This window comes from Bombina bombina, chromosome 5, assembly GCF_027579735.1.
Source record: "Bombina bombina isolate aBomBom1 chromosome 5, aBomBom1.pri, whole genome shotgun sequence".
Lineage (NCBI taxonomy): Eukaryota > Metazoa > Chordata > Amphibia > Anura > Bombinatoridae > Bombina > Bombina bombina.
In genome coordinates this window covers 997224454-997248810 of record NC_069503.1, presented here as the reverse complement: position 1 = coordinate 997248810, position 24357 = coordinate 997224454, and the positions used below count along the sequence as shown (strand labels likewise).

The 24357-nt window shown below is 38.8% G+C and overlaps 1 protein-coding gene across 3 annotated transcripts in view; it reads right to left on the bottom strand.

The window, feature by feature from the left end:
* The window catches only part of CPQ (carboxypeptidase Q), a 1179997-nt gene that overhangs the window by 733701 nt on the left and 421939 nt on the right, over nt 1-24357 (bottom strand). For all 3 annotated transcript variants that reach the window (XM_053715230.1, XM_053715229.1, XM_053715231.1), the window contains exon 4: nt 3122-3329. In XM_053715230.1, the coding sequence (XP_053571205.1) occupies nt 3122-3329 (208 nt within the window). The remainder of the gene's footprint in view (nt 1-3121; nt 3330-24357) is intronic.

Here is a 24357-nt window from a genome sequence, read left to right as displayed (position 1 = left end):
CTACTTGAGATGCTCCCTATCAATCATGAGGTCTTACTTGTACCTCCAATCTTATAGTCTAATCCTATTAAGGGTGATATCCTTCATATATTGATATCTTATAGCTTTAGATTGTATCCAGTTAGATATTTAGGGACAGGCTAACATACTCCCCTGCTAGGTGCGCTGCCATAGGTTAGAATTGGTAGTATGCAGTTCACAAAATGTTTAATTAAGCTATCCTGAACTCTGCAATGGCTATAATTACGTTTTTAATATACTAGATAGTGTACTCACTATTCTTCACTGAGGATGAAGTGCTATCTGCGGCCGAGGTGGCACGTTTTTCTTTATTATTATTATTCCAGAGCCATGATAGTCACTCTAAGCACCCTACTATAGACCTATCAGAACGCATACCCAAATGTTAGGGAGAGTTAAGTAGTGATGTTGCAGCTGAGCTTAATGTATTTTTTATGCCCTACCTGTGAAGACAGCGAGACATATGAGAGCTACTAGCCTCTGTGAGTATTACAGGCTCTAGTTTTCCTCCCCCCATACAATATAGTCTATTTGTTAAAGCTAAGGGACACAGATCTCTTTTCTATAATGCTTACTGATCTAGATGCTTGGGGCATAGTTTTATATATATTGTAATAGGCTCTTGACATTATAGTTCTGTCTAAAGCTCATGACAAAAGTTGCTTTGTTGTTTACATTGTTTATGGTATGTGTTCTGTATATCACATGCTGTATTCTAAGTACATAGGAACGCCAAATAGAATTATAATGTTAATGTAGGTTTAAGTGGAAGTATTTCTATCTTTTTTGTAAAACATTGCAGGTGCTTATGGTCCACTAAGAATCCTCCAAGTAATGCTTCTGTTATTCTTACTAGCAATGGTCGCCCACCCTTTACAGCTTAAGCTGAAGCCAGATAGCTTATTATTAACACCTCCCTCATAAAAGTAGCTCCGCCCTCCCCTAGTTGGTTGTTTACTTGGTAAGCAGTGGAACACAGATTCCTTTAAATTTTCCTAAGATACCTATAATATATCTGCATTAATATAGCGGCCATTGATATTCCCTGAAATCCTCTTATACAAAAAATAATAACTTGAGGTTCCCTATTTGAGACTCATGAGTGGTCTCCTATCATACATAAATACCTTCTATTGATTTATTTCTTTTATAAGTTCTACAGGCCAAAGAGCGACCTTAGATATTGCTTAGAAGGTTTATAATTTAGAAGGCAAGAGTTATACATTAACATGAATATATAAGGTATATCTATTCTTTTGTTTATTTGCACTGGTTGCATACTGTGACAAATCTTTATTTCTATGTTTTTCTGACATATGTAATGTAAATGCCTTGATTTGAACCTCAAAATAAAAAAAATAAAAAAATAAAAATAATAATAATGGTTAAGCGACAGGCTAGTGAAAGATTATTTTTTTTTGTCATTGATTACACCACTGACAGCTGGAAAGTAAGTATAGCTATATGTGATAACTGGAGGGTTCTCCAGGGTGATAATAGGCTTTCCTCCCTTGCTAAGGAAGTACCAATATTTTCATACAGGAGAGGAAGATCTATCAGGGATATTCTGGTGCAGGCTGACCCCACTGAAAGAAATGAATCACGTGTACAGAATTTATTTACAGAGAAAACCAGGTGTGTATAAATGGCATGGCTATGTGACATGTGACAACCTCATTTTGGGTGACACATTCACACAAAGCCATGCAGGAAAGAGATACAGCATTAAATATGCACTTAACTGTGAATCTAAATACGTGGTCTATCTCATCAAATGCCAGTGTGGGGATGTTTACATTGGAAAAACTGAATGTATGCTCAAAGAAAGGATTGCAAAACATTTTCTTGATCGTGGGCACCCTTTGTCAAGCCTAAGATACTATCCAATAGATCATGTCCCACCACTGAAGAGAGGGGGTGACAGGAAAAGGATCTTATTACAGAGGGGGGCTAAATGGATCTATGAGCTTAACACAGTATACCCAAGAGGCTTGAATACATACTTGTCATTATCCTGTTTTCTTTAAATGGAGATAGTAGTACTCTTTCTTATTGTTTGACCAAGTTTTAATATCAGTACTGTCATGTACAAGATGGATGTTTAATGTAAATAGTGATGTACTTAAGTTTTGTGTATTGTATTATATTATGGATGTAGTGTCATTACATTCTGTCTCTTCCAGCAAGAAAAATGAAGGAAGCAATTACAGGAAGTTTACCTGAGGAGGCAAAAAGTTTTTGCAACATATGTTGTTTCCACTAAATGGCAGAGAAACGATGCACCTGAGATAATTTGCACCTAGATTGCACCTGGTATGTGGGCGTGGTATAGTTAATCTGTTAGGTATAAATGTTTTCACATTATGTTTGTATGCTATCTTGACAAAGGCCCAAGTTGGGGTCGAAACGTTGAAAATAAATGTTCTTGAAAAGACAAGTTGTATGAGTTGGAGTCATCTGTGAAATATGGAAATGTTTGTCTACCTCTGAAAAAATCTTGAAAGTGTGCAAACCATACCTGGATATATATATATATATATATATATATATATATATATATATATATATATATATATATATATATATATATATATATATATATATATATATATATATATATATATATATATATAAATATATATATATATATATATATGTGTGTGTGTGTATGTATGTACGTATGTATGAACATACATGTATTTACATATATAAACATGTATACATATACACATACTTTTAACTTGTAATATGAGCTATTTAGCAAGGTTGCAGTATCCATTGAAAATATATGTTGCGCTATAGTAATGTCGGCCGTGTTAACGATTCTCTGGTAAATGGTTTTTACTAAGGACTTGTACTATCAAGTTGCGCTCTAATGTTAGCGTGGTTCAGCTATATTGCTTATCGTGTCTTGCGCTATCATTAGAGCTCCACTTGTAATCTGGCCTAATGCTAGGTTATTAGGACTAGAACTGAAGACTTCTGGGACTTTGCTACAGTTACAAAATGACCGAGACTTTTTCAAGCAAAATAATTTTTTTTTATCATTAACAGTTTTTCTTTTGTATACTATATTATTATTCACAAAGATTTAACAGACCTGTTCTGGATATTTGCTCCCAATAATCTCTGCAATGGTATTGTAGGAGTCTGCATCTGGATGGTTTATTGCGCCCATTTTCAGACTGATAATAATTTTGTCTCCTCGTGATGCTATTCGAGCCAACATTTCAGCATCTTCCACTGTAATACAGGCAGTGGGAATCTTGGGCACATTATCCTGGTAATCCTGCCATCCTGTATGTGGGCTGCAACAAAAAAAAGAATAAGAACATTAGATAGATAGATAGATAGATAGATAGATAGATAGATAGATAGATAGATAGATAGATAGATAGATAGATAGAGATTTAATTATTTATAAAATGTTTTACCACGAAAAATACATTAAGATTTCTCTCGTTTTTAAGTATGTCCTGCGATATGCCAGCAATACATAACATATTGTAACGTTCTATCCTGTTCCTTTAAGGAATTCCTATCAAGTCTATATATGGCCCCTCCTTATCCTGTTTCGCTGCTAAGTATTTTGACTCTTTAGGTTAATATTGCCGGATGAGAAGCACTCTGCTTAGCCCAATATTGTGATTCATTTTGGGAACCTTTTTACCAGCTTCTTGAGCTGAACTCATTTTGTTACGTTGTACAGCAAACAGAGAAAGCAACATAGTTGCAAATTCAAGCGGACTCAAAGTGTCAGAATCGCAGCTCACGCTGCCTACAAGCGCACATAGTGTCTCACTGCCTGGGCTGACTTCCTCCACAAGATACTGAGCTACGCTGTTTACGGGACACACAGACTCACTCTGCAGCTCCTCAGATTCAACCACGCTGTCAGCACACACGCTGCGTCTGCAGCACGACTTACTCAACGCAGCACGACCGCTTCACAACCCGGTCTCATCAGCAGTGTCTGTCAGCTCACATGTGAACAGGAATCTCCGCTCTCAGCAAACCGCAAGTATCTGTGATTAGTCTCTCAGCCACGCTCCCCACAGTTGGCAAACATCATCAGTGTATAAGTATTAACAAAGGCACTTACAGCAAGGGATTGGCCTAATAGTGGTCACGCTTTTTATCTGAAACGCTAGCTCTAACTGCCTAAAAGTACTGGTCTCTCACAAAGGAAGCTTGACCAAGTTAAGCAGTCTACATATTCATAGTGCCAATCTATACATCAAACTGATACATTGACACTCTGTCACTCTATATCAATATCTGAACCTACTAGTTATTTAACTCATATTTATTACACCTTATCTATGTCACATCACTGGGAACTTATGCCACTATAGTAGTACTCATTTGGATAACAACTAACCTGTTCACATTTTCTGACTACTCTTAGTCCCCTCACGTCTATGAGCAAGAACTTGGCTCTATATCCATAGAGTCTAAGGTTTGGTGTGAGACTGAGCGGGTCACATAGGTTGCATGCATTACATCTCTGACACAAACCTTACACATATTGAACAAAATAATTATATTTTTACATAGCTATTATTATTATTATCAGGTATTTTTAGAGCACCAACAGATTCTGCAGAGCTAAGCTACACAGATACAAGATAGGTCTAATTTGCAGTCTTTCAAGATTGATTTGCTTGTAAAGATAGAGTTTTCTTTTCAAGAATCTCAGGTTGCTGGAGGATTTGGTGCTTTCTAGGAGGTCTTTCCACAGTCGAGGAGCTCTGAATGAGAACCCTGACCGACCATCTTCCTTGTTGTAATTGGGAATAGAGAGTAGAGTGGATAAAGAGGACCTTAAGTCCTTAAGACCTTAAGGGGAGCAGGAATGAGCATACTGCTCAGGTAGCGTGGGAATGTCTCTTGTCTGAGTCAAGTGAGAGCCAGTTTATTTATTTTAACATATCACAATGATGAGTTTTGTAATCACATTGCAGGACAAATTGGCATAACAAGCTAGAGTTGCAAGTTTACCAAGATGGGTCTGAGGTGCAGATGCATACAGAACATCCCTGTAATTGATTGCCGGGATCAGCATTTGTTGTAGAATACGTTTTCTAACATCCATATTTAGACTGGATTTATGTCTAAAAAGGGCTCCAATTTTAGGGTACAGTTTGGACAATAGTTTGTCAATATGAGGTCCAAACGACAGGTTGGGATCAAGCCAAATACTGAGATACTTATAGGAGTTCACAGGGGCCAGCCTACAGTTTGATAATGTAATTATGTTTAGCACGGAATTTTTTCATTTTTTTATTTTTGATTTGTCTCAAAAATCATGGTTACTGTTTTGTCATTGTTTAGAAACAGTTTATTTTTACAGATCCATATTTCGAATTCTAAAACATCCTGCTGCAACACAGTCTCAAGTTGTGATATGTTTGGTTTTGTTGCATATATTATAGTGTCATCCGCAAACATGTGTACAGTTGAGATTTTACAAACTAAGAGAAGATCATTTATGAATATAGAGGACAAGAGGGGCTCTAAAATGGCACCCTGGTACATACTGCACATTACTTTGAAAGACATTGATAGAAATAGACACAAATTGAGATCTGTCTAGGCTGACCATATTTCCTTGAGACAAAAACGGGACATTGAGATGTAAAAAACGGGACGGGGTTAATATTCTTTATTCATAGGAAAAAAAAGTAAGATTTTAACAAAAGTTAACTTTTATGACATGAATATAAACTATTGAGCCAACAATTATCCTTCAGTTACAGAAGAACTCATACAAAAAACTTTAGGTAGACGTAGAGCTATAACATCTAAATACCAATCCACAGTGTTTTCACAATGTTCCCATGATCTAAATTGGGAATGTGACATGTGTATATTTTTTAATCACATGCCCTTAACTCAATGTTTCCAAAATTGAAATTATCCTCTATGTTGTCAAGGCAAATTTCCCCATATTAACTGATTTTAAATGGTAAAAGTGTAGCCTCTGAACAGGCATTTGGTTTAAAGATCTGGATTAGTAATTGTAGATTTTTTTAGCTGAGTTGCCCAAAATCATTGTTACATGGTGGAAGAACTGAGAAAAATGTGGAAATAGTTATTTGATAATAACCGTTATTTATAACGTCTGTACAACCAGCACTGCAACAGCATAATAATAAGCATAATTAATGACAATTAAATGGATTGGACACTGGTCTTACTTTGGAAGTGCACAATTCTTGCAGAACTTAGACAATTGATCTACTTGATCAATATGTTTGTATGTTCACACTGTGACACAAGAAGATGGCAAGAATTATCTCTCTGGTGATGGTCAGCCGCTAATTCGGATGATGGCAGAGGCAGATGATCATCACATCTGATGATGACAGATCTAGTCCGACTCCTGTCCTTACTAGGCACTAGCTAGTAGTTCTAACTTCCCTCTCATGACCAATCTCCTCAGCTCAGTCTGACAGCTCACGACTGAGTACTGACCTGCTGTCACTTGCTTTCAATGATCAGGCAGCATAGACGCGGTGCTGTGGATCATGTGGGCACGGCCACCCAACTTTAACCCTGCAGTTAAAAAAAAAAAACTGCCCTCCCCGCCGGCGGGGAATTTAAAAATGTTTAGTAAGTGGTGTGTGTGCTAAAAAATTACACCGTGCGCTGGCTGCATGGTCTGATAACCCTCAAAACGGGACAAAATGAACATTATTAACGAAACGACGGGCCGGGGGGGAAAACATAAAATAACGGTACTGTCCCTTTCAAAATGGGACATATGGTCAGCCTAGATCTGTCTGATAAGTAAGACTAGAACCAATTTAACAATTTATCATTTAATCCTGAGGCTTTGAGATTGCATATTAAGATGTCACAATTAACAGTGTCAAAGCCCTCGGCAAAGCTCCAGTCTATTTGCCTAGTTCCATTCCAGTCTGTACATCATTGGTAAATGTTATGAGAGCTGTTACAGTAGAGTGGTTTGTGTGAAAGCCAGATTGGAATGGGTGGGAAGTCTTTCTCCTTGTAAAACCTGCACAGTTGGCTATAGGAACATTTCTCCAATATTTTGGACAACAAAGGGAGTAAGGATATAAGGCCTATGGTTTGAGACTAGGGTTTTACCTTCATGTTTGTGGAGTGGAATAACCCTTGTGTCAAAGGCCTTTGCAAAATCAAGGAAAATAACTCTATCTATTTGCCTTGTTCCATTCCAGTCTTACATCATTGGTAACGTTTTTGAGAGCTGCTACAGTAGAGTGGTTTGGGCGAAAGCCAGATTGGAATGGGGAAGGGAAGTTTGTCTCCTGGTAAAACCTGCACAGTTGGCTATAGGCACATTTCTCCAATATTTTGGACAACAAAGGGAGTAAGGATATAGGTCCTATAGTTTGAGACTATGGTTTTACCTCCACTTTTGTAGAGTGGAATAACCCTTGTTTTCCAAATATTGGGGACATAGCCAGACATCAGGGAGGTATTAATTGAGAACTCTGATGGCGTGCTTGTACGCATGCGTGAAACATGTCAGATTGTAGGGAGCACACCTTTCTAATTTATGGCTCATATCTAATAAACTACTGGATTCAACTCACTATGGGACTCAGTGTTCTTTCTTTTTCATAGGTGTTAATTAAGGATGCAATGGGAAGGGTAATAGCTGGTGTACTGAGCTTTAGAAGCATAGCGGGTAAGTGGTTGGGGCAAGCCTTATATTTCATTTCTAGATTTTGGAGATGATCAGTTATTTCATTAGTGAACACAGGGATGAAACTAAATTTACTTGTACTGTTGGTTGGAAGGAGAGTTGTTGAGTCAATGATTTTGACCTCTTCCACATCCTGCCTTTTACATTTTGTAATCCAACAAAATGGTTATTAAATTAGCTAGTGATGGCTATGGGGCCCTTTAGTATCTCAGGGTCTGTTTTTATGCTGGTGGGCAGTGTGCGGTTAGGTGGCTTATAGAGGGTTTTAATCACACTCCAGAAGTTGGCCAGGTTGGACAGATTGCTGTTCAGCTGGTCTGAAAAATAGAGGGTTTCAGTTAACCTGGTTTGCCTAGTTTAGATATTATGCAGCTGTTTAAGCAACAAGGTCATCTTGGGTGCCTGTTTTGTCTATATTTTAACTATAAGGAGTCCCTGTAACAGAACAACTAGAGGAAGTCTGCCGAGACCCATGGCAGGTAGAAAGATAGATGATAGATAGATGATAGATAGATAGATAGATAGATAGATAGATAGATAGATAGATAGATAGATAGATAGATAGAGATATTAAATAAAGGGAACCAGTCTCCGTACACAAACTTGCAACCTAGAAAACATCAAGACTTAAATGGACAGTCTACTCCAGAATTTTTATTGTTTAAAAAGATAGATAATCCCTTTATTAACCATTTCCCAGTTTTGTATAGCCAACACTGTTATATTAATACACTTTTCACCTCTGTGATTACCTTGTATCTAAGCCTCTGCAGACTGCCCCTTTATATCAGTGCAGACTCGTAAAAAATCTTCACAGGAGTGAGTACAATGTTACCAATATGACACACATGAACTAGAGCTGTCTAGCTGTGAAAAACTGTCCAAATACACTGTGATAAGAGGCGGTCTTCAGAGGCTTAGAAATTCGCATATGAGCCTACCTAGGTTTAGCTTTCAAAAAAGAATACCAAGAAAACCAAATTTGATGATAAAAGTTGTTTAAAATCTAAATCGCATACCCTATCTGAATCATGAAAGTTTAATCTTAAATAAACTGTCCCTTTAGGGAAAAAGCATAGCTGACAATAAAAACAGATAATGCCAATTTCAAAAACATTTAAGATAACATTGACTACAAAAAATGAAAAATTGAACATCTGAATTTAATAAATTAATTAATTTGGTGCAGACAATTGAAATCTAACAAATCTTATATTTAATTTAAACAGAAAAATGAAGACCGTAATCCTCACTTACAAAGACAGGGATTTCAGCATTCAAAGAATCAAGAAATAAAAAAATGTAAGATTACAATACATATAGGCCTAGATTTGGAGTTCGGCGGTAGCCGTCAAAACCAGCGTTAGAGGCTCCTAACGCTGGTTTTGGCCAATCAGATTGAGCTCGCATTCTATTGGCTGTTCCGATCAGCCAATAGAATGCGAGCTCAATCTGATTGGCTGATTGGATCAGCCAATCGGATTGAACTTGATTCTGATTGGCTGATTCCATCAGCCAATCAGAAAATTCCTACCTTAATTCCGATTGGCTGATAGAATCCTATCAGCCAATCGGAATTCGAGGGACGCCATCTTGGATGACGTCCCTTAAAGGAACCGTCATTAGTCGGGAGACAACGGAAGAAGAGGATGGATCCGCGTCGCCTGCTTCAAGATGGACCCGCTCCGCACCGGATGGAAGAAGATCGAAGATGCCGCTTGGAGAAGATGTTTGCCGGTCCGGATGTCCTCTTCTTGCCGGATAGGAGGAAGACTTTGGAGCCTCTTCTGGACCTCTTCAGCACCGGATGATGGATCGCCAACCCCCGCTTGGGTTGGATGAAGATGTTGGAGCCAGGACGGATCAGTGATACCTGGATGGTGAAGACAAGGTAGGAAGATCTTCAGGGGCTTAGTGTTAGGTTTATTTAAGGGGGGTTTGGGTTAGATTAGGGGTATGTGGGTGGTGGGTTGTAATGTTGGGGGGGGTATTGTATTTATTCTTTTACAGGCAAAAGAGCTGAAATTCTTGGGGCATGCCCCGCAAAGGGCCCTGTTCAGGGCTGGTAAGGTAAAAGAGCTTGTAACTTTTTTAATTTAGAATAGGGTAGGGAATTTTTTATTTTGGGGGTCTTTGTTATTTTATTAGGGGGCTTAGAGTAGGTGTAATTAGTTTAAAATTGTTGTAATATTTTTCTTATGTTTGTAAATATTTTTTTATTTTTTGTAACTTAGTTCTTTTTTATTTTTTGTACTTTAGCTAGTTTATTTAATTGTATTTATTTGTAGGAATTGTGTTTAATTAATTTATTGATAGTGTAGTGTTAGGTTTAATTGTAGGTAATTGTAGGTATTTTATTTAATTATTTTATTGATAGGGTAGTGTTAGGTTTAATTATATCTTAGGTTAGGATTTATTTTACAGGTAATTTTGTTATTATTTTAACTAGGTAACAATTAAATAGTTCTTAACTATTTAATAGCTATAATAGCTATTGTACCTGGTTAAAATAATTACAAAGTTGCCTGTAAAATAAATATTAATCCTAAAATAGCTATAATATAATTATAATTTATATTGTAGCTATATTAGGATTTATTTTACAGGTAAGTATTTAGCTTTAAATAGGAATCATTTATTTAATAAGAGTTAATTTATTTCGTTAGATGTAAATTATATTTAAGTTAGGGGGGTGTTAGTGTTAGGGTTAGACTTAGCTTTAGGGGTTAATACATTTATTAGAATAGCGGTGAGCTCCGGTCGTCAGATTAGGGGTTAATAATTGAAGTTAGGTGTCGGCGATGTTAGGGAGGGCAGATTAGGGGTTAATACTATTTATGATAGGGTTAGTGAGGCGGATTAGGGGTTAATAACTTTATTATAGTAGCGTCAGGTCCGCTCGGCAGATTAGGGGTTAATAAGTGTAGGCAGGTGTCGGCGACGTTGTGGGGGGCAGATTAGGGGTTAATAAATATAATACAGGGGTCGGCGGTGTTAGGGGCAGCAGATTAGGGGTACATAGGGATAACGTAGGTTGCGGCGGTTTACGGAGCGGCAGATTAGGGTTTAAAAAAAAATGCAGGGGTCAGCGATAGCGGGGGCGGCAGATTAGGGGTTAATAAGTGTAAGGGTAGGGGTGTTTAGACTCGGGGTACATGTTAGAGTGTTAGGTGCAGACGTAGGAAGTGTTTCCCCATAGGAAACAATGGGGCTGCGTTAGGAGCTGAACGCTGCTTTTTTGCAGGTGTTAGGTTTTTTTTCAGCTCAAACAGTCCCATTGTTTCCTATGGGAGAATCGTGCACGAGCACGTTTTTGAGGCTGGCCGCGTCCGTAAGCAACTCTGGTATCGAGAGTTGCATTTGCGGTACAAATGCTCTACGCTCCTTTTTTGGAGCCTAACGCAGCATTTGTTTGAACTCTCGATACCAGAGTTAAATTTATGGTGCGGCCAGAAAAAAGCCTGCGGAGCGTTAACAGCCCTTTTACCGCCAAACTCCAAATCTAGGCCATATTTATTAATTAGCCAGAAAAATGTGTGACCCACAAAAAACCCATCAGCTAAATCAAGCAGTGACTAATATAAAAAACACAGTGGAGACATCTCCTACATTACAAGGATACAAAAACCTGTGTTTAACAGACACACGGTAATGTAGATATAGTGTCTCAAAATAACAACTTACTACACCTCCATCAGAGGACAACTAGAAGGGTACCGTTGTCGTGATGTCAATTGAGGATCTATCTGGTTGCCAGAGACACTATAAAAACAGAATTTATGCTTACCTGATAAATTACTTTCTCCAACGGTGTGTCCGGTCCATGGCGTCATCCATAACTTGTGGGAATATTCTCCTCCCCAACAGGAAATGGCAAAGAGCACAGCAAAAGCTGTCCACATAGTCCATCCCAGGCTCCGCCCCCCCCAGTCATTCGACCGACGGACAGGAGAAAAAAAGGAGAAACTATAGGGTGCCGTGGTGACTGTAGTTAAAGAAAGAAATTTATCAAACCTGATTAAAAACCAGGGCGGGCCATGGACCGGACACACCATTGGAGAAAGTAATTTATCAGGTAAGCATAAATTCTGTTTTCTCCAACATTGGTGTGTCCGGTCCACGGCGTCATCCATAACTTGTGGGAACCAATACCAAAGCTTTAGGACACGGATGAAGGGAGGGAGCCAATCAGGTTACCTAAACAGAAGGCACCACGGCTTGCAAAACCTTTCTCCCAAAAATAGCCTCCGATGAAACAAAAGTATCAAATTTGTAGAATTTGGCAAAAGTGTGCAGAGAAGACCAAGTCGCTGCCTTACATATCTGATCAACAGAAGCCTCGTTCTTGAAGGCCCATGAGGAAGCCACAGCCCTAGTAGAGTGAGCTGTGATTCGTTCAGGAGGCTGCCGTCCGGCAGTCTCGTAAGCCAATCGGATGATGCTTTTCAGCCAAAAGGAAAGAGAGGTAGCAGTAGCTTTTTGACCTCTCCTCTTGCCAGAATAAACGACAAACAGTGAAGACGTTTGTCTGAAATCCTTTGTTGCTTCTAAATAGAACTTTAAAGCACGGACTACATCTAAATTGTGTAACAAACGTTCCTTCTTTGAAACTGGATTCGGGCACAAAGAAGGCACAACTATTTCCTGGTTAATATTTTTGTTGGAAACAACTTTTGGAAGGAAACCAGGTTTAGTACGCAAAACAACCTTATCTGAATGGAACACCAGATAGGGTGGATTACACTGCAGAGCAGATAATTCAGAAACTCTTCTAGCAGAAGAAATAGCAACCAAAAACAGAACTTTCCAAGATAACAACTTGATATCTATGGAATGCAAGGGTTCAAACGGAACCCCTTGAAGAACTGAAAGAACTAAATTTAGACTCCAAGGAGGAGTCAAAGGTCTGTAAACAGGCTTGATCCTGACTAAAGCCTGTACAAAAGCTTGAACATCTGGCACAGCTGCCAGTCGTTTGTGTAACAAGACAGATAGAGCAGAAATCTGTCCTTTTAGAGAACTCGCTGAAAATCCCTTATCCAAACCTTCTTGTAGAAAGGAAAGGATCCTGGGAATTTTAATCTTACTCCATGAGAATCCCTTGGATTCACACCAACAGATATATCTTTTCCATATTTTATGGTAAATCTTTCTAGTCACAGGTTTTCTGGCTTGTACCAGAGTATCTATCACGGAATCCGAAAACCCACGCTTAGATAAAATCAAGCGTTCAATTTCCAAGCAGTCAGCTGGAGAGAAACTAGGTTTGGATGTTCGAATGGACCTTGTACTAGAAGATCCTGTCTCAAAGGTAGCTTCCATGGTGGAGCCGATGACATATTCACCAGGTCTGCATACCAAGTCCTGCGTGGCCACGCAGGAGCTATCAAAATCACAGAGGCCTTCTCCGGTTTGATCCTGGCTACCAGCCTGGGAATGAGAGGGAACGGTGGAAACGCATAAGCTAGGTTGAAGGCCCAAGGCGCCACTAATGCATCCACTAGAGTCGCCTTGGGATCCCTGGATCTGGACCCGTAGCAAGGAACCTTGAAGTTCTGACGAGACGCCATCAGATCCATGTCTGGAATGCGCCATAATTGGGTCAACTGGGCAAACACCTCCGGGTGAAGTTCCCACTCCCCTGGATGGAAAGTCTGACAACTCAGATAATCCGCCTCCCAGTTGTCTACTTCTGGGATGTGGATCGCAGATAGGTGGCAGGAGTGATCCTCCGCCCATTTGATGATTTTGGACACCTCTCTCATCGCCAGAGAACTCCTTGTTCCCCCTGATGGTTGATGTAAGCAACAGTCGTCATGTTGTCTGATTGGAATCTTATGAATCTGGCCTTTGCTAGTTGAGGCCAAGCCTGGAGAGCATTGAATATCGCTCTCAGTTCCAGAATGTTTATCGGGAGAAGAGACTCTTCCCGAGACCATAGGCCCTGAGCTTTCAGGGAGTCCCAGACCGCGCCCCAGCCTAATAGACTGGCGTCGGTCGTGACGATGACCCACTCTGGTCTGCGGAAGCTCATTCCCTGGGACAGGTGATCCTGGGTCAGCCACCAACGGAGTGAGTCTCTGGTCTTCTGATCTACTTGAATCACTGGGGACAAGTCTGTATAGTCCCCATTCCACTGTTTGAGCATGCACAGTTGTAAAGGTCTTAGATGAATTCGAGCAAAAGGAACTATGTCCATTGCTGTAACCATCAACCCTACTACTTCCATGCACTGAGCTATGGAAGGCCATAGAATAGAGTGAAGAACTTGACAAGCATTTAGAAGCTTTGACTTTCTGACATCTGTCAGGAAAATCTTCATTTCTAAAGAATCTATTATTGTCCCCAAGAAGGGGACTCTTGTCGACGGAGACAGGGAACTTTTTTCTATGTTCACCTTCCACCCGTGAGATCTGAGAAAGGCTAGAACAATGTCTGTGTGAGCCTTTGCTTTGGAAAGAGACGACGCTTGAATTAGGATGTCGTCCAAGTAAGGTGCCACTGCAATGCCCCTTGGTCTTAGAACCGCTAGAAGGGACCCAAGCACCTTTGTGAAAATCCTTGGAGCAGTGGCTAGCCCAAATGGGAGAGCCACGAACTGGTAATGTTTGTCCAGAAAGGCGAACCTTAGGAACTGATGATGATCTTTGTGGATAGGAATATGTAGATACGCATCCTTTAAATCCACGGTAGTCATAAATTGACCCTCCTGGATTGTAGGTAAAATCATTCGAATAGTTTCCATTTTGAACGATGGCACTCTGAGAAATTTGTTTAGAATTTTTAAATCCAGAATTGGTCTGAAAGTTCCCTCTTTTTTGGGAACTACAAACAGATTTAAGTAAAACCCCAGACCTTGTTCCACAGTTGGAAGTGGGTGCATCACTCCCATTTTTAACAGGTTTTCTACACAATGTAAGAATGCCTGTCTCTTTATTTGGTTTGAAGATAAGCGAGACATGTGGAACCTTCCCCTTGGGGGTAGTTCCTTGAATTCTAGAAGATAACCCTGAGAGACTATTTCTAGTGCCCAGGGATCCTGAACATCTCTTGCCCAAGCCTGAGCAAAGAGAGAGAGTCTGCACCCTACTAGATCCGGTCCCGGATCGGGGGCTACCCCTTCATGCTGTCTTGGTAGCAGCAGCAGGTTTCTTGGCCTGCTTACCCTTGTTCCTGCCTTGCATCGGTTTCCAAGCTGGTTTAGTCTGGGAAGCGTTACCCTCTTGTCTAGAGGTTGCAGAGTTGGAGGCTGGTCCGTTCCTGAAATTGCGAAAGGAACGAATATTGGACTTATTCTTAGCCTTGAAAGGCCTATCTTGTGGGAGGGCATGGCCCTTACCCCCAGTGATGTCTGAAATAATCTCTTTCAATTCTGGTCCAAAGAGGGTCTTACCTTTGAAAGGGATACTAAGCAATTTTGTCTTGGAAGATACATCCGCCGACCAAGACTTTAGCCAGAGCGCTCTGCGCGCCACAATTGCAAACCCTGAATTTTTCGCCGCTAATCTCGCTAACTGCAAAGCGGCATCTAAAATAAAGGAATTAGCTAACTTAAGTGCGTGAATTCTGTCCATAACCTCCTCATACGGAGTCTCTCTACTGAGCGATTTTTCTAGTTCTTCAAACCAGAACCACGCTGCTGTAGTGACAGGAATAATACACGAAATAGGTTGAAGGAGGTAACCTTGCTGTACAAAAATCTTTTTAAGCAAACCCTCCAATTTTTTATCCATAGGATCTTTGAAAGCACAATTGTCCTCAATAGGAATGGTCGTGCGTTTGGCTAGTGTAGAAACCGCCCCCTCGACCTTAGGGACTGTTTGCCATAAGTCCTTTCTGGGGTCGACCATAGGAAATTATTTCTTAAATATAGGAGGAGGGACAAAAGGTATGCCAGGTTTCTCCCACTCCTTATTCACTATGTCCGCCACCCGCTTGGGTATTGGAAAAGCGTCGGGGTGCACCGGGACCTCTAGGAACTTGTCCATCTTGCACAATTTTTCTGGGATGACCAGGTTGTCACAATCATCCAGAGTAGATAGCACCTCCTTAAGCAGTGCGCGGAGATGCTCTAATTTAAATTTAAATGTCACAACATCAGGTTCTGCCTGCTGAGAAATTCTTCCTGAATCAGAAATTTCCCCATCTGACAAAACCTCCCTCATAGCCCCTTCAGATTGGTTTGAGGGTATAACAGAGCAATTATCATCAGCGCCCTCCTGCTCTACAGTGTTTAAAACAGAGCAATCGCGCTTTCTCTGAAATGCAGGCATTTTGGATAAAATATTTGCTATGGAGTTATCCATCACTGCCGTCAATTGTTGCATAGTAACAAGCATTGGCGCGCTAGAAGTACTAGGGGTCTCTTGCGTGGACACAGAGGGAGATGATGTAGAACTATGTCTACTCCCTTCATCTGATGAATCATCTTGGGCAACTTTACTATCTGTGGTAGTACTGTCCTTACTTTGTTTGGACGCTATGGCACAATTATCACACATATTTGAAGGGGGAGACACATTGGCTTCCATACATACAGAACATAATCTATCTGAAGGCACAGACATGTTAAACAGGCTTAAACTTGTCAATAAAGTACAAAAACCGTTTTAAAACAAAACCGTTACTGTCTCTTTAAATTTTAAACAGGGCACACTTTATTGCTGAATATGTGAAAAACTATGAAGAAATTATTCAATCTTAACCAAATTTTCACCACAGTGTCTTAAAGCATTCAAAGCATTGCACCCCAAATTTCAGGCTGTTAAGCCTTAAAATGTGGAAACCGGAGACGTTTACAGTTTTAACCCCCTTACAGTCCCAGCCCCAGCCTTTGCTGCGACTTCACCAAACTCAGGGGAGTATACGATACCAAATGAAGCCTTCTAGGAACCTTTTCAACCACTTCTAGACCCACACACATGCAGCTGCATGTACTGCTCTCAAAAGTAACTGTGCAGTAATGGCGCAAAAATGAGGCTCTGCCTACTACAGAGAAAGGCCCTTCCTGACTGGGAAGGTGTCTAAACCAGTGCCCGATGTAAAAAAACGTTCCCCAAAGTTAAAAAGTGTGAATATCAACATCAAACTGTATAAAATGCCTAAATAAAGCAATCGATCTAGCCCATAAAAGTGTTTACCAGTTTTATAGCCCAAATTAAGCCCTTTATTCTGTTTGAGACTAAGAAAATGGCTTACCGATCCCCATGAGGGGAAAAATGACAGCCTTCCAGCATTACACAGTCTTGTTAGAAATATGGCTAGTCATACCTTAAGCAGAAAAGTCTGCCAACTGCTCCCCCAACTGAAGTTATCTCATCTCAACAGTCCTGTGTGGGAACAGCAATCGATTTTAGTTACTGCTGCTAAAATCATACTCCTCTCACAAACAGAACTCTTCATCTTTTTCTGTTTCAGAGTAAATAGTACATACCAGCACTATTTTAAAATAACAAACTCTTGATAGTAGAATAAAAACTACAACTAAACACCACATACTCTTCACCATCTCCATGGAGATGCTACTTGTTCAGAGCGGCAAAGAGAATGACTGGGGGGGCGGAGCCTGGGATGGACTATGTGGACAGCTTTTGCTGTGCTCTTTGCCATTTCCTGTTGGGGAGGAGAATATTCCCACAAGTTATGGATGACGCCGTGGACCGGACACACCAATGTTGGAGAAAGCATCATATTGCTCAAAGCATGACTTTGTGAACAGCAAAACACATCATTGCCATATACATATAATACATATGTTATTATGACTGATAACAAATACCTCTTTACAGTACATATAATACATATGTTATTATGACTGATAACAAATACCTCTTTACAGTACATATAATACATATGTTATTATTACTGATAACAAATACAAGAGTCAGATCAAGCACTAAAAATATAAGCAGTTGGTGCTCAAAGATCACATAAGTAGAGCACAAGTGCTGTCGGCAATGTTAAATGCAGACAGCGTATGCTGTTGGCATTCAGCGATGTCTGTCGGACATGATACGCTACAGCATATCATGTCAGACAGACATTCATAAACCGGCCCCTATATCTACATTACCGTGTGCCTGTTAAACACAGCCAGGTTTTCTTTACTTTTGTATCCTTGTAATGTAGGACATGTCTCCACTGTGTTTTTTTATATTAGTCACTGCTTGATTCAGCTGATGTTTATTTTGTGGGTCACACATTTTTCTGGCTAATTAATAAATATATATATATATTGTAATCTTACATTTTTGTATTTTTTTGTGTCTTTGTAAATGAGGATTACTGTCTTCTTTTTTCTGTCTAAATTAAATATATGATTTAAGATAACTTTGCTGAACACATATTACATATGTAGCCAATAACAACCAGAATAAAGCTTATAGGCTACTCATAAATGGCAAGATATCAAGCCTCATAAATACTTTTAACCGAAGGCTTAAATAGAAAGAGGAGTTATATTTACATCTGTAAATCTATAAACAAATATACATTCACTACAATAATGGAAAAAAAGAGAAAAGACAGAAGATATCCAAATTGTATAAAATATTAGCAATGTAAAAATAATGTACCCTAGAAACCACTGACAATATAAAATAGCCTGAAAGGGACAGTATACACCAGAATTGTTATTGTAAAAAGATAGATAATCCCTTTATTACCCATTCCCCAGTTTTGCATAACCAACACGTTTATATTGATATACTTTTTACCTCTGTGATTACCTTGTATCTAAGTCTCTGCAGACTGCCCCATTATCTCAGTGCTTTTGACAGACATGCATTTCCGGCAATTGGTGCAAACTCCTAAATAACTCCACGAGAATGAGCACAATGTTATCTATATGACACACATGAACTAGTACTGTCTAACTGTGATTTTTTTTCAAAATGCTCTGAGCTAAGAGGCGGTTTTCAACGGTTTAGAATCAGTTTGAGCCTAGCTAGGTTTAGCTTTTCAAAAATACCACCAAATTGGAAAGTCCAATCTGGCCTATCTTAATCATGAAAGTTACATTTTGACTAGACTGTCCCTTTAATCTGAGATAATCATTTACAGTTGCCTTCTAATATTGAAAATCAACAAGTGCATAATAAAATGACAATGCAACCACACATGGGGCTTCATTTAAAAAGCTTTGAATGCAGCTTTGGAGCTCCTTCATGAGACCGCTGCTTCTTAACCTATTAAGCCAACTCCTAACTGGAATTTTTTTAAACCCCCCCCCCCATACCAAGTGACAGTCATCAACCAATTTATACACAAGGAGAAGTGCTCAACCAGGAATGAACGGCTCAGTAGCATGTTTCTATGGTGAGTTACCCACCTAGGAGCAGACATTTTTAGCCCCATTGTGCTTTTCAGCCTGATCCCACCTAACAAGGTCTGTCCAGCCCCCAAATACCAGGCAATGCTCCCCTATATACAGACTGAGAAGCCAACAACCATCATATTATATTAACATTAATATAATATTAATATTATATTAATATTATGATTCATATATCTATACACTGTGAACTCCTGCATATGTTCAGTAGTAGCCGGTGCCTCAGAAAGTGTGAATATAAAAAGACTGCACAATTTTATAATAGAAGTGAAATGGAAAATCTCTTAAAACTACATGCTCTATCTGAATTATGAAAGTTTAATTTTGACTTTTGTGTCAATTTTACATTATATATATATATATATATATAATATATAATATATATATATATATATATATTATATATATATATATATATATATATATATATATATATATATATATTGTGACAGAACCCAAGGCATAGTAATGGAAGGTGTCTATATTCCCTCAAAAGTGCTGCAGTGCGGGGTATGGTCTGACAACCCCAGGGAGAATTGTTATGTTTGTTTGCCACATAGAGAAAATATGTGATTTATTTCTGGGTCCCTGGGGGTGGAGTATTTGGAGAGTAGGGTGGGCCAGTGCTCCACCCCGCAGTTTGCAGGTAGCACATTATGTCAAAAAAGTCCAGTCCAGGAATTCTGTCTGACTCAGCTAGCTACTCACCTGCATATGGTAATTGACAGCAGGTGCTAATAAAATCCCCAGTCAGGGTTTGAGAGGTAGATTTTTGCCAGCAGTAAAGGAAAACTGCAAACACTCTCCTGAGAGACTGAGAGGAATTATATCTAAAGGACAAAGTTTGAAAGGTCTGTGCAATATTACTTTTGTGAAAAGCTACTTAGTGCAGACAGTTGTACTTGTTAGTAAGTGCTCAGTGGAGCAAGCCTCTTTTGTTTTGTTTATGTTTATTTTGCCTGTTTTTGCCAGACCTGATAATAAACAGACTGTATTTTATAAAGCTACAACCTTGTGTGGTGTTTCCAGCTTTAAGGACTGTGTGTTTCCAAGATCCCAGGTCACAATATATATATATATATATATATATATATATATATATATATATATATATATATATATATATATATATATATATCTCAAACCAATTTCCAGTTCAGCCCACCAAGAGATAGCGGCCTGGGTGCAGATATAAAAAGCATATGAAAATCTACTGGTGAATTATGCGCAAGTTAACAACATCCCATCAGTGCTTATATCAACGGACGCCGAGAAGGCCTTTGATAGGGTCAATTGGAACTTTCTCAGGGCTGTCCTATTAAAAATGAATTTTGGCCAAACCTTTATCAAAAAAGTCTTCTCTCTATATTCGGGCCCAACTGCACAAGTAAAAATCAACAATATTCTATCTGACCCCTTTAAAATTTCAAATGGAACACGCCAGGGCTGTCCCTTATTCCCTTTGCTGTTTGCCCTCTCAATAGAAATATTAGCGCAAAAGATTCGGGATAACCAGAAAATCCCTGGCATTATGCTAAGAGACCAGGAACATAAGGTCTCGCTATATGCGGACGATATTCTCCTTTCGGTCACTGACCCGATAACCTCAATTCCAGAAATTCTTCGTGAATTTGAGGAATACAGTAAAGTCTATAATTTTCATTTGAACCAAGCCAAATCAGAAATTTTAAACATTAACTTACCCCAAGCGGACATATGCCGCTTAGCAGATGTCTGCAAATTGCGGATAAAAACACGAACACTCAAATATTTAGGGGTTAACCTCACCCCCAAAACAGAGAGCCTCTTTGAGGCTAATTACACTCAATTATCCCGATCGATCATGGGCGACCTCTCATCTTGGAAAAACAAGAAAATCTCATGGCTAGGTAGGATAGGGGTTGTGAAAATGAATATCCTTCCGAGGATCCTATACTACCTTCAGACTCTCCTGACCCCGTTTCCCAACCAGTACCTATTAAAACTTCAGAGCCAATTAGAGGAATATATATGGGGGGGGCACCAGACCAAGGGTCTCCAGGAACACACTATACTTACCCAAAGAGAGAGGTGGACTAGGCATTCCGAACCTGTTACTCTATAAAAAAGCTATTAATCTCCAACATCAGGTAGAATGGTGCATCAATTCCAGGGATAAAAGGTGGGTCCAATTGGGACGGGCCATATTGGGCACTCAAAATGTGGGCACATTGGGATGGATCTCAAACAAGAATAGACCTAAAATCATTAGTCAGTACCCATTACTGAAGGAATTTTTCTCGCAATGGGATAGAACACTAGTAGAACACCCGCATATCTCCTCTAATCCCTCACCTCTTACGCCTTTCATATATAACCCAGACATCCCTTTCTCTGATATAGCCCTGCCGGACTCTTGACAAGACACGTTTGGACCAGACTATGTTCCATAGGTTACTACTAAATAAAAAAACTCAAGAGTCTGGGTGAATTGGAGGAGGCGGGTCTGACATACCGTGGCTTTTCCATAGACAGCTCCAGCAATACGTGCTTACACATAAAAGAGTGGGACAGTCTTTCTAGACCACTCAGCCAGTCAGAATCATTTTGCCTGTTAACTCACACTCCTTCACACTTAATATCAATCATGTACAAGCTGCTGTCATCACATAAGGACTGCCACACACCTACCTTAGTTAGACAGTGGAACGGTGAGTTGGACCGCCCCCTAGCAGACACCGATTGGCACAAAATATACCACAACCACTCTAAAGCTTCAATATCGGCCAGAACCTTAGAATCCAACTACAAATATTTGTCCCGGTGGTACTTTACACTAGACAAGATTAAAAAAATATATAAGAGAACAGATGGCAAGTGTTGGAGGGGTTGTGGGGAGGTCGGGACCTTTCCTCATATCTGGTGGTCCTGTGATATGATAACTCTGTTCTGGAGTTCTTTACTGGACATTATTGACTCCAAATTAAATATTACACTACGCAGAAATTCGGACCTTTTACTGTTTCATGGGCTACCCAAACTGATAGAGAAACCCAAAAAATACCTACTATATATAATGTTAAATAGCGCAAAAGCCCTCATTCCCCAAAACTGGAAATCGGATAGAACCCCTCAGACTGCGGACTGGGAAGCTCAAGTAGATAGACATTTGGCATTAGAAAGATTTCGATACATGAGAGACGATAGAATCAAAATTCATGAATATATGAAAGAGATTTGGAGACCTCTGATTAGATGAGCCCTGGGTCCCTCACCCCTTTTCAGTGTACACACATGCCCTACCTTTCCCCCCCTTCCCCCCCCTTTTTTTTTTTTTTCTTTTTTCTTTCTCTCTCTCCTCTCTCCCTCTTCCATTCCACCCCCCCATTCCATTGATGAGAATCACTACCTTCCCCCTTCTCTCCTCCCTTACACTCCTTTCCCTTTCTCCATCTTTTCATATCTTTTTTCTTACACTATTTTCTCTTCCCCTTTTTACGACGGGCCTCGTAATTTCCATTGCCCGTCATAAATTAATGGCAGCGGGGATACTTGTTGTTTGCTCTCAATACAGTACAACCATACCTGTATATCCAGATAGCACTAGGCGGATTCTATAGCTGATGTCCATGGGTTGGACGCAAGTATGATATTAATATGTTTTAGATGTAAGACGTATGGACATGTTATAAAAAATCCTGGACGCATATAGATTTGATGGACATTTGGTTCCAGAAAAGTAACAAACAACTTATTGAGAGACCTCATTTTGTTATATTGTTTGATGTATCCTTGCTGACATCCATGCCTATGTAATGTATTATGTTAACTTTCAATAAAGTTTCTTTGAAAGTGAAAAAAAAAAAAAAAAAAGCATATGAAAAAAATGTAAATGCACTCGCAGGACTTTCACAAACTATTTTATTGGAACGTTTTTGGGGTTCACAAACCCTTCATCAGCCTGATGAAGGGGTTGTGAACCCCGAAAACGTTCCAATAAATTAGTTTGTGAAAGTCCTGCGAGTGCATTTACATTTTTTATTATATATATATATATATATATATATATATATATATATATATATAATATATATATATATATATATATATATATATATAGTATATCATATCATTATCATAATATTTTTTTTGTTTGTGTATAAATATTTCAAACTATCTGATAGTCATGCACCACTTGTTCTCCAAAGTTGTTTATAGCATTATTAAAAGTTTTATTATGTAAAACTTAAATATGAAAGAAAATGTTGTTTTACATTTTAATTGGCGTTTCTAATCTTTTTGTCTGTTAATAAATAATTTAAACCTCATTTAGATTTTTAAGCATTATGTCTATTCAGGGACATGGCAATGGAAGCTATGTATGGCACCTTTCCAAATCTGAAAGCATTTATTTTAGTACATGTGGGTGCTTAAAAAAACAATTTAGGGGGAACTGTGTGAGTATAGTGTGTAACTGATCAGATAGTGCGGCCCAACAGTGAAGTTTGCACTTCCAGGAAGCTTTTGGTAAGTTATAATTTTATTTAATGAAGGGTAAACTCTATGATCAATGAAAATCAAATTAATAAAAAACAAAACTGTGTGCACACATATTTATGCTTTTACTCATTCATAAGCCTAAAAATATTGATGACCGAAAAACACTGTATAAGTGATTTAGGGGGGGTTACTTATTAAGGGCTAGATTACGAGTGGATCGCTATAGTTTGCACGCAAGTGATATTGGTTCTCGCGGGCTGTTTGCACTCAAGTTAATTTCCACTCGTATTTCAAGTTGAAAGAAACTGCAAACACGTGAGTGCAATTGTGATTTACGCTGGAATGATTACCGCAACCTTAGAGCTCTGGTTAACTGTTAAGCTCAACAAAAATAAGTGTCACAAAACACATCACAAATACATGTAGTAGTAAAGTTACACTCATAATAACTAATTAATAGAAAATAATAATAAAATAACAATAAAACAATAATAAAATAACTAATAACATTTTTTTTTTTTTAAATTGCAATAAAAAGTTATAAGGGCTCAAATATATGAAATTTTTTAACATAGCGTTTTAGCATAGGGTTTTAACCATAGCGATACATACAAACACATGTCTAAAAATGTATATGTATGTATATATATATATATATATATATATATATATATATATATATATATATATATATATTTACAAACATACAGTATCCCACAAAAGTGAGTACACCCCTCCCATTTTTGTAAATATTTTATTATATCTTTTCATGTGACAATAGTGACGAAATGACACTTTGCTACAATATAAAGAAATGAGTGTACAGCCT